The sequence below is a fragment of the Sordaria macrospora genome, chromosome 7 (assembly GCF_033870435.1).
Source record: "Sordaria macrospora chromosome 7, complete sequence".
In the NCBI taxonomy this organism is placed as follows: Eukaryota; Fungi; Ascomycota; class Sordariomycetes; order Sordariales; family Sordariaceae; genus Sordaria; species Sordaria macrospora.
This window is the reverse complement of record NC_089377.1, coordinates 615,952-627,019: the sequence shown is the minus strand read 5'-3', so window position 1 is coordinate 627,019 and position 11,068 is coordinate 615,952. Positions and strand designations below refer to the sequence as shown.

The following is an 11,068-nucleotide window of genomic DNA, read 5'->3' as shown; positions in this document are numbered from 1 at the left end:
ATCATTGGTCCGGAAGTGGTCTTGGCGAAAGAGATGGAATCGCCGATTGTTCCTGGCGCGGGCAGTTTGAAGCTGACCTGGGGAAAGACACCACACGAGTTTCCTTCTGGAACAAACACCTAAAAACGTGCACCTCTAAAATATCTCATGTTGCTCGGTGTTTGGATCAGCCATACTCTTAAGTACGTAGGGAGAACGATGTTACTTGTGATCTCCATTTTGTTTGAGAATGGAAGCAACAAAAGAACAAAGTCAGGGTAGCCAGTCGACCTGACACTTTTTCCGGCCCAGGTTTCAGATGCACCACAGGTGTTGTACTGCAGAAAGGCCCCGCTGTGCCATTCTGGAGTTCCTCGGGCTGCCAGGGGCACCATCGATTCTTCCAACCAGCCCGCCAACCAAGAATCTTTTCAGGTGTGTTTCTTTTACAAAAGCGTGTTGGTATCAACAACCTACCATGAGGTCTGTCGACGGAAACAGTCGTTGTTGGTCGTTGGTTGCCCGCCCAACCGTCAAGCAGGGAGAGGATCCCGAGCGAAACAGCTGGAGGTGAATAACCGCCATGACGCTGCACGGCACAATCCCTCCCCCGCCTCTAGGTGCTCCAGTAACAAGCCAAAAGCTGGATCGATTCACAACCAAACACAAGCTGTGGTGTTGGTGCACAAAGTAAGTATGACAGGAGTTGACGAGTTAGGTTGCAGGGCAAGCTTTCATGCGCGCATTGATCCAGTTTCGCAGGGCAGCAGTGTTGCTTGAGACTTTCCCTCCGCTTCAAACACTGGGAGAAAGAGCTGCCAGGGCTTCCAGGGGTACGAGGTTGGAAAGCGCAACCGTGCTGCCGAGCGTATCAAGTTGGCTGGCCATCTTCTTTGGCATCTCCAGCTCCAGCTTTTCTTTTTTTCGTGCCCGTGACGTCGGTATTCCCACTTGTGGCCGCAAACCAACCAACAGCATCGCCAAAAAGGTCCAACCACCCTTGACTACTAACCCTCCCCCCGGGAGCCTCAAGAAGGCCAGACGCCCACACGCCGTCGCCCGCTACTCGCGCACAGTTTTGCACCAACTTCCTCTTTGCTATCTTCATATATATCACTTGCACGTCTATCGATCGAACCGCGAACATCACCACCAAAGCACACCTGTACTGACGAGTGGTTGCTGTCGTTGTCGCCGAAAACCGTCGCCATTATGGCTCCATCCACCGCCCCTCCCGCGCTCGTCGCGAGCGGTCCAACTCTGTTCGGCATTCCTATGAAGCAGGCTTCATTGATCACTGTAAGAGACCTGATCGGCTTCGCTTGTGTCGAAAGGCGGGAACAGTTTACTAACGCGACCGAATTTGTGTTGTAGTTGACATTCCAAAATTCGGCACTTATACTGGTATGTGTGTACCTTGCTGGCCAAGCCGGCGCGGATGCCCTCGGTGGCGGTATCGACTAACACCACGATCCCAAATAGATCATGCACTACTCGCGAATTATGACACCACCTGGAGACCATCGATACTTTGCCTCGACTGCCGTCCTCCTTAACGAAGTCATCAAGCTCGCCATCTCTTTGACCTGCTCAATCTACGAGGTCTCAAATACCCTAGCTCCGCAAACACCTCTGACAGTCATCCTGGAACAAATCTACAACTCGGTCTTTGCTGGAGATGGATGGAAGCTGGCTATTCCTGCCGTGCTGTACACACTCGAGAACACGCTACAATACGTAGCTTTGGGAAATCTGGATCCTGTCCACTTCCAAATTCTCTTTCAACTCAAGGTAGGCGCCCTGATGCGCTGGGCTGTGAGTATGTTAGGGAGATGGTAGAAACTGACAGTATCTAGATCATCACTACTGCTTTCTTCAGCGTCGTTATGCTTGGCCGCACGCTGGGCGTCAAGCGCTGGTTGTCCCTCGTCGTGCTCACATTCGGCGTTTCCATCGTCTCTCTCCCTTCGTCGAACGACAACTCCTTGACGATCCACGACTTCAGCGACCACTTCTTCCCCCGATCCGTCCACGAGCTGGGCCAAGCCGCTGGCGCGACCTTCGATGTGGCGCGCGAGTTGACAAAGAGGGGTATGGAAGGCTTGGCTACGGAGCTCACCAAACGCTCGGCAACATACGAGGGTATCAAGGAGGACCAAGATGGCCGAAACTTGGTGATGAACTACTCCGCTGGATTGACCGCCTGCCTGGTCGCTGCTGTCGTCTCGGGCGTGACCGGTGTTTACTTTGAGAAGGTGCTCAAGGACTCCTCGACCAACGTGTCTGTTTGGACTCGCAACATTCAGCTCTCCTTCTATTCGCTTTTCCCGGCCCTCTTCGTCGGTGTCATCTACAACGATGGTGAGGACATTGCGAAGCACGGGTTCTTTGACGGGTACAACGGCATCGTTTGGACTGCCATTGTCTTCCAGGCAGTTGGAGGATTGCTGTCCTCCATCTGCATCAACTACGCCGACAACATTGCCAAGAACTTCGCTACCAGCATTAGCATTGTCATTAGCTGCGTGTTCAGCGTCTTCTTCTTTAACTTTGACATGACCTCTTCGGTGAGTTTTCTTTTTTTGCAGTAGCATCAGCCGACCTGGCGCTAACCCGGTTTCTCTTTAGTTCATCATTGGCACCGCCCTTGTGATCGGATCTACCTATCTCTACAGCATACCCGACAGAAAGCGGTCTCGACCCCCTCCCATTAACATTGTGGACTACGAGAAGACCACGATTGACCGCACCCCGAGATTGTTGGACCAGAACCTGTTGAATGTGAACCCTATGGATTCCGCCAAGGCAACCTCGAGACCATCCTCACCATCACCATTAGCCCGTACGCCATCGTCTAGGGGCAAGTTCGTGGACGAGTGAATGTATAGAGGGGAGACGAGCGAACATTAATCGGACGCAGGAGAGACCCGCGTTGGGTTTACTCCGGGGGACGGCTGCAAGGTGGAGAAAAGGGTCGTCCGCACAAACAAAAACAATCGACATGCCGAGGCTACTAGGCAATGGCTACCGTGATGCTCCAGGCACTCTGGAACCACCATATATGCCCCTAGTTTGGGGGCTTGAGATTCATGGAGACTTCGTTATGATGGCATGAGCGAATGAGAGATACCAGGACACGAACACTTTGGTTTTGTATATGCATTTGCGCAAGCAGAACCGGCGCTCTGGATACACGACCGATGCTTAGAGGGAAAAAGGAGTTGGAAGAAGGAGAACGGGGTTCGGATTTCAACGGTCAGCGCAGGTTCTCTCCTGATCTAGCCATGGGAGGAATCGGATGCCATCGTTCACAACAAGAGCATTGAAAAGATCGGAAGCGACTTGCATGTAGTCTTATACTACATTTTGTATACCAATATCCCTTTCTCTTATTTCGCGTTCCTGAAATTGTCCTGTCCTGTCCCATCCTGTTGTGAGTCAACCTGAACTCCGACACTTTTGGATCAAGCAAGGAGGCCAGTCGCCTCATGCAGTTCAACCAAAAAGCCCAAAGTCTGGCTGGGCAAATCTTTCGAGTTGGGTCGAGTTGGGAATCCGGTACGGAAGGGGCGGTGGGTAATTTCCAAACGGCCCCTCCGGATCGGTGTTGCGAGGGAAGGCACGTCGTCGGACCCTCGCTGTTCGATGTGATTGCCCGCCGCATCGGCATTCATCCCGCGGTTGGTTCCGGACATCTCTCACTGCCTCTTTCCGATTACTGCTCACTAGTTCCTTCCGTTTTCTGTCAAAAAACCTTCATCGCGTCACACGGACGAGTGTTCGAAGCTCCTTCCTTCGATGGGAGTGGCTTGTATCCCAGGGCTTCGATTGCGCACATAATTCTCAAGTCAACCGGCACATCCCCAGCTTCCAAATAAGCTTTGTTTGCCACACTTCACTTTGCCATCGCCCGATACTGTCTCATGTTCATTGCTCTTTTATTCAACCCGTCGCCCTATCGTCAAACGCCTATCGACCGCGAAGTAAAGTAGAGGTAGCCATGACGGCACGTTGGCGCGAGTCGGCGCGCGAAAGAATAGCCCAAAGACAGCGAGAAAGGCACAGACCCGAGATCCTCGATGACGGCGACGAACTTGCCATGTCACCTCTCCCGGGCTATTATCCGGAACGCTATCGCGATGAATACGACCGTGGACAGCTTGGACCACCAGCAAGCTACTATGCCGAACCACCCCAGTCATATGCAGACGAGCTAGTTCTGGATGATTTCGGTATGTGAACGAGGTCTGAACTGTCAGTCTTTCCATCCGTCTAACACATCCCAGATCGCCGCCTTCTTGCTCACCCTGCCTCGCAAACCCGTGACGACGAACAATATGAGATTGCGCTCTCGCATCTTAGAAGACATGCCCAGCCTCACATCTCCCCCGGATACAGCTCGTACATGGCCGCCACAATGTCTGCTGGTCCGCCGCCTTCCAGCAGGGTACATGCTCCCAACGACCACCTCATTCCGACTCCAAGGACACTGGACATTATCAGCCGTGAACCAAATCATCGTCTCAGGGACTTGTGTGGCCCACAACAACAGCCAACACCTCCGATGCATTCCGGTTAGTCTTGCTCCCCCACCGAATATCTTGCAGTCGGTCTGACCTTGCCCAGCTGCTTCATATACACACAGCCCCGCAAGTCAAGCCTCCACCAAAGGGACTCTTCACACTCTTACCAGCTCCAGTCCTACCATCCGAGCCAGTGCCCACAAGAAGCAGAGTGCCTCTAGACGCGCCCGTCAGATGTCATATCTGGCCGAAGAGCCTATGGAAACATTACAGCCATCGCAGCCAACCCAAGCTACCCACACAGACTCTACTGAGTTGACTCCTATCGTTCACGGTGTACGGCTGGTGAGTGTACGACAGGCCTTGCCAAGCAGGTTCCAGGAAGTCTTCCCTTACGAGTTGCTCAATGCCGTACAATCAAAGTGTTTTGGAGTTGTCTATGGGTCTACCGACAACGTGGTCATATCTGCACCAACAGGAAGCGGCAAAACAGCCATCCTGGAGCTTGCCATCTGCAAACTCGCCCTCGATCGAGGTAACGAGAATTTCAAGATTGTCTACCAAGCGCCAACCAAAGCTCTTTGTTCGGAGAAGGCTAGGGATTGGGTGAAGAAATTCAGCCATATGGGCTTGAAATGTGCTGAGCTGACTGGCGACACCTCTCAAGCCGAGATGAGGCGAGTTGGGGAAGCCTCCATTATCGTCACCACTCCCGAGAAGTGGGATTCCATAACACGCAAGTGGCAGGACCATCGCAAGCTTCTCCAACTTGTCGAGCTATTCCTCATCGACGAAGTTCACATTCTCAAGGACGTCCGTGGTGCTACCCTTGAGGCTGTGGTGTCACGGATGAAGACCATTGGGGCCAATGTTCGTTTCGTTGCACTAAGCGCCACTGTTCCCAACTCAGATGACATTGCCAAATGGCTGGGACGCAACCACACCACTCAACAACTACCTGCTCACCGTGAAGTTTTTGGCGAAGAGTTCCGCCCTGTCAAGCTGCAGAAGTTTGTCTACGGATACGAATGCAACGGAAATGACTTCATCTTTGACAAGTTTATGGACTCCAAGCTCCCCAAATTGCTCTCTAAACACAGTCAACGGAAACCAATTCTAGTCTTTTGCTTTACGAGAAAGTCGTGCGAGTCAACGGCCGCCATGTTAGCGGAGGATGCCTCAAAGTTATCAGAAAGTAAAGCTCTGTGGCCGATTCCGAAAAAGAGGATACCAGTTGTCAGTCGCGAACTGCAGGAGATTGTTCAGTTTGGTGTTGCCTTTCACCATGCGGGTCTTGATGCTCAAGACAGGGTTGCTATTGAGCAGCATTTTCTGAACGGGGAGTTGAGCGTCATCTGTTGCACATCAACATTGGCCGTTGGCGTCAATCTCCCTTGTCATACGGTAGTCATGAAAGGTACCGTCGCCTTCATGGACGACAAGCTCCAAGAGTACTCGGATCTCGAAGTGATGCAAATGTTAGGACGAGCAGGCCGTCCGCAGTTCGATACCAGCGCTACCGCTATCATTCTTACACGTGCTGCCAACAAGCAACGCTATGAAAAGATGGTCTCCGGTCAGGAGATCCTCGAAAGCACCCTGCATCTCAATCTCATTGAGCATCTTAACTCTGAGATATGTCTTGGAACAATCAGCGATATCTCTTCAGCAAAGATGTGGCTCGGCGGGACCTTCTTGAGCGTTCGTCTCAGACGAAATCCTGATCATTATCGACTCACCGGGGACATCTCCAATCCTGCTCAGATCGACGATAAGCTCGAGGAGATTTGCGAGCGTGACATCAAGCTTTTGCAGAACACTCAGCTAGTGACTGCAGACGCAAAGTTCAAATGTACAGAGTATGGCCGTGCAATGTCCAAGTACATGGTGGAGTTCGAGACGATGGAGTTGATATTGAAGATTCCGCGAGCTGCTGGTATTGAAGTCTTGGTATGTTTGTCTTCTCAAACGCTTTCCAACAAGTAGCTAACCAACTTCAGATCAATTCTCTCACTGAAGCAGTGGAGTTCAAAGACTTTCGCATAAAGCCCGCTGAAAGAACTCTCTTCCGAGAGATCAACAAGAACCCGCTCATTATGTATCCGGTGAAAGAGCAAGTCCAGCATACCCAACACAAGATCTCCCTCATTGTGCAGGTTCACCTCGGAAGCGTTCAGTACCCAGATTCCTCTGAGGCAGCCAAGCTCAGAAGACAGCTCATGATGGAAAAAAAGATGATATTCGAAAGACTCCAGCGTCTTGTCCGTGCTGTTATTGACTGCAAGGGCTTCGATCGTGATGCCTCCGGAGTGAAGAGTGCGTTGGAACTGGCTAGGGCACTTTCAGCCGAGTCTTGGGAAGGCCGCCCGACCCAACTTACCCAAATCCCCAACATTGGACCAGTTGGTATGAGGAAGTTGGCGGGCAAGGGGATTCGGACAGTGTTGGAGTTTGCAGAGAAAGACAGCGTCGAACTCGAGCGACTCATGTCCAGACAGCCACCGTTTGGAAAGAAGCTGAAAGCCGATCTTGACAAGTTCCCTCGTCTCGATATTGACGTAGCGGTCGTCAAATACACCACCCCTAAAAGGCGCAATGAAGACGTAACGCTCAATGTTCAAGCGACACTTCGGTATCTCAACCAGAACGGCCCCCCTAACTGGCTGGGCAGGTGCCCGATGCTCACATTCATGATCGAGTCTTCTAATGGGAATCTGCTATACTTTTGGCGCGGGAGTCTCGGGAAGATCGACAAACAGATCGGGCTTGTACTTCCATTTCCTATTCCGCTAAAAAGTCCGGATGAACGTATCGTCTGTCATCTGAGCTGTGAGGAAATTGTTGGAACACTCGTATCGAAGATTCTGAAGCATGAGGTACCCCTAGCGGCGTTTCCATCCCAGCAGTCTCGGCAGGGCAGAACAACACCCACAAACGGAGGGCCAACGCAGCGACTGTTGAAAGAGAAATCCGAAGAATACATGGATAATGATGGAATAGACGACTCGGACCTGCTCCAGGCAGCTGATGAAGCAACCTCTTGTGTTCCTGTCATTCAAGGAGCCAAGTACGAATCAGAGTCGGATCCCGACGAGTATCCTGAGGTGGAAGAGCTCATGGAAGTCGTGACACGGGCAAGCGAGCCAGAGCATCGAAACTTTGACAGGCATCTGGCCACGAATGAGGCCGACGACTCCGGCGACATGGACAACAGCCAGATTTTAGACCGAGAGCCTGTTCAGTTACCAAACGGTAGATGGCAGTGCAACCACGCTTGCAGCGGAGGAGTACCTACAAAATCCGGCAAGCCCTGTAGCCATAAGTGCTGTCATGAGGGCATCGAGAAGCAAAGAAAGCGGTCTACCAAAAAGCGGAAGGTGGCAGAGAAAGGGGATCAGAAGAGCGAGTCTCAGGGTGTTCTTGCTCAATTTTCTTTTGAACCGTTGAACAAGACATCGCCAATGGGAAGTGAGGCGGCCGCCAACAAGGCCATCCCACGTGCTGCGTCAAAGAAAGAGGCATTCGGAAAGCCCTACGAGCCAGTGAACAAGAAGCCCAAGTTGGAACTGCCCCTGCAGAAGCAAATCATCGACGGGGTTGATTTTGACTACATCGACCTTTCGTTTGATGATGACGAGTTTCCAGATATCGCGGCTGGTGTTCAGCGGAAGACAACCGCAACAACCACTGCCAACAAGGGGCAACGCACCAGCAATGAGCGCCAGTCTTCACATACCGAGGCTTGGGGAGTCACCCAGACCCAAGGTGAAGGTGCAAGAGGTCCTGCAGTGTTATCAACACAGAACATGGTGGCAGATCAGAGCATCATGCCTCCGTTGTCAACCCAGGTCTATGGGGATGACCCATTTGACGCCGGCGATCTCGCAATCCTCGATGGTATGATGGTGAAGGCGAGCAACAGGCAGACAACCAAATCACCCTTCAGCATTGGCGGAAAGGATCAAGTTTTCTACCAGACTCCTTCCAGCCAGTCTCTCGGACCTGGCATGCACGTGCCCGATGAACTCGTGTCGCTCAATCCACAGTCCACGGGGAACATCAACCAGCCAGCCACCGTGATTGATCTGGACTGGGATGACGTACCCATGGAATATGGTAAAGACTCTCTGCACGATGATCAGCCCGTTTCTTACACCATCGAAGCTGCTTCACCGCATGGACTTGCACATGGCAGTCCCCAGACCCCCAACGATGCCCGGAGTAATGAGGCCAAAGACCAGAAACTAAAGACAGAAGAGGGTGAGCCGGAGTGGGTATCGACCATGGACCCTGAAGTTATCGATATGCTTCGAGGTTTTGTAACTTTTGTATGAAGACAAAGAGGGAACTTAACGTAGTGTAGGATCAAGTGCGGCTGCTGCTTTGCTAGACTGTTGTTAGCTTTTGGTTCGGTGATTTCGGCTAGTTTACGCTCACGTGTTCAAGGATACTGAGGAAATGGTGTTTCCGGAGAGAAAATGTATTTCTAGATGATCGTTGTGTAGTTGAAGGCGATGTCTTCCATGTGAGGGTGTGCTGATGGGGCATGTCATCGGAACGGCGCGAGAACTGCCCTCATTTGTGCAATTGTGCGCTCCTTTTCTTTCCAAATCCCAATGATATGTCATGCGAAATGTTCAACATAGGCAACCTTCCCAAATTTAAACTGCTAAACTGCAGTAAATGCTGGCGTGTTTTCAAGTACGTGTCGTCGAGGTTTTGAAATTTGAACATCCACTGCCGGAGTCATTCCTCGCTTGTTGGAGCAACAGCTCCGCCCCGCGATTTGGGTATGTCATGGATGACTGCGATTCACCTCAAATTCTATCACCAGTCACACAGAATACGAGAGAGTTTGCATCGTATCCGATGCCAAAAGCAACAAAATCAGGAAATACAGACCGGCGACCTGCGAGACGGGCCGATTATCAAGGAAAACGAAAAGCAACGGGCTCGGACAGCCGAAGTTATTTCGGTTGGGATCATCGTTCGGTGACTATAAATCCCCCCCACTTCTCGAGATTGGGCCCCGCATCACCACGGTCACCATATGTAACAGTCAACCATCCTCTTGGAAACATTTGGTCGTCAACAACATCATCACCGATACTCTTGCACTCAACCAAATACACCAAGCACAAAAAAGTACTGTGTCAGCATTATAACTTGTCAAAATGGTCGGAGTCGCACTTCTAGGAGCGGGCATCTTTGCCCGGGAGCGTACGTCCATCGTCTCCCCATTCCCCAATTCCACCACTCACTGATGTCATCCTTTCTCTGCTGCTCAACACCACGACCACAAGCACCACCACCACGACCATCATCACCACATCCCCATCGCAGCTTCAAACAAAAACTCTTGTCCGGCAATAAACATGCTCATCATCACAATGTGACAACAGCAAAAGTCCTCCAAAAGCTAACAACCCCACTCCCCCATCAACAGAACACCTCCCCGCAATCGAATCCGTCCCCTCCCTCTCCCTTAAGGCCATCTACTCCCGCTCCGAGTCCTCCGCCAACACGCTCGCCTCGGCCGCTTCCAACCCCGTCGACGTCTACTACGACGTGCCCACCGGCACCGGCGAAGCCAAGGTCGGCCCCGAAGAGAAGACCCTCGACGCTTTGCTTGCGCGCACCGACATAGACGCCGTCGTCATCGCCCTACCCATTCTCGCCCAGCCGGCCGTCATCCAGAAGGCGCTCAAGGCGGGCAAACATGTGCTCAGCGAGAAGCCGGTGGCGAAGGATGTGGAGGCCGCTAAGGGGTTGATTGAGTTTTATGCCGGCCTCGAGCAGGGCGAGAAGAAGAAGCCGCTTTGGGCGGTGGGCGAGAATTACAGGTACACGCCTAGTTTGATGGCTGCTGCGGAAAAGGTGAAGGAGGTGGGGGGCAAGTTGACTACGTTCCGGCTGAACATGAATGGGTGGGTGGAGGAGGAGAACAAGTATTTCAAGACTGAGTGTGAGTTTTTCCCCTTTCTTTTGCCTTTCGATAAATGATGGTTAGGCGGAGATGTGAGCTGACAACGGACATTATAATAATGCAGGGCGCAAAGTACCCTCCTACCAAGGCGGTTTCCTCCTCGACGGCGGCGTGCACTTCGTTGCCGGCCTGCGCCTTCTGCTCTCCTCTCTGGATCAAGACATCAGCCAGGTCGTCGGCTTCAGCCACCTCCTGGAAGAGCGTCTGCTGCCTGTCGACACGGTGCACGCCGTCGCCTTGACCAGCGAGGGCAAGTCGGGAACTATCAGCATCTCGTTCGGCACCCAGTTCAAGTCCGGCCTCGAGGTCGAGGTGGTCACTACCAACGGGTCCGTCTACTGGAACCCGACCGAGGTCAAGACCAAGACCAAGGACGGTGAGAAGGCGGAGCAGTTTGAGAGGAGAAGCGGTGTTAAGGAGGAGATGGCTGCTTTTGCGCAAGCGATTGAGCGGGGGAAGACGGAGAAGAACCAGACGCCCGAGGAGGCGTTGAGGGATTTGGAGGTGGTGCAGAGGCTGTTGGAGTCGGGAGAGGCAAAGGGGGCTGTCAAGGCCATTGAAGCTTGAATTTCCTAGCAAG

At 52.4% G+C, this 11,068-nt stretch overlaps 3 protein-coding genes across 3 annotated transcripts; all 3 read left to right on the top strand.

Moving 5' to 3' along the window:
• Positions 1-655: 655 nt before the first annotated feature.
• Positions 656-3,363, top strand: SMAC4_03813 (uncharacterized protein). Its single transcript, XM_003347667.2, has 5 exons — positions 656-1,278; positions 1,354-1,383; positions 1,462-1,770; positions 1,836-2,546; positions 2,608-3,363. Exons 1-5 carry the CDS (start codon positions 1,192-1,194, stop codon positions 2,857-2,859), a joined length of 1,389 nt encoding a protein of 462 aa, XP_003347715.1. The 5' UTR covers positions 656-1,191; the 3' UTR covers positions 2,860-3,363.
• A 616-nt stretch (positions 3,364-3,979) lies between these two features.
• Positions 3,980-9,182, top strand: SMAC4_03814 (uncharacterized protein; the record flags this gene model as incomplete). Its single annotated transcript, XM_003347668.2, has 4 exons — positions 3,980-4,211; positions 4,266-4,553; positions 4,606-6,452; positions 6,503-9,182. The coding sequence occupies 4 exons, from the start codon at positions 3,980-3,982 to the stop codon at positions 8,834-8,836; spliced, it is 4,701 nt and encodes a 1,566-aa protein (XP_003347716.1). The 3' UTR covers positions 8,837-9,182.
• A 406-nt stretch (positions 9,183-9,588) lies between these two features.
• SMAC4_03815 (uncharacterized protein) lies at positions 9,589-11,055 on the top strand (the record flags this gene model as incomplete). Its single annotated transcript, XM_003347669.2, has 3 exons — positions 9,589-9,722; positions 9,949-10,467; positions 10,553-11,055. The coding sequence occupies exons 1-3, from the start codon at positions 9,677-9,679 to the stop codon at positions 11,053-11,055; spliced, it is 1,068 nt and encodes a 355-aa protein (XP_003347717.1). The 5' UTR covers positions 9,589-9,676.
• Between the last annotated feature and the right edge of the window lie 13 nt (positions 11,056-11,068).

Excerpts from the sequence above, each read along its gene's own strand:
- SMAC4_03813 (XM_003347667.2), top strand. The coding sequence starts at position 1,192 with ATGGCTCCATCCACCGCCCCTCCCGCGCTCGTCGCGAGCGGTCCAACT. Across the intron at positions 1,279-1,353 it reads AGCAGGCTTCATTGATCACT|TTGACATTCCAAAATTCGGC; the intron begins GTAAGAGACCTG and ends TTTGTGTTGTAG. Across the intron at positions 1,384-1,461 it reads AAAATTCGGCACTTATACTG|ATCATGCACTACTCGCGAAT; the intron begins GTATGTGTGTAC and ends GATCCCAAATAG.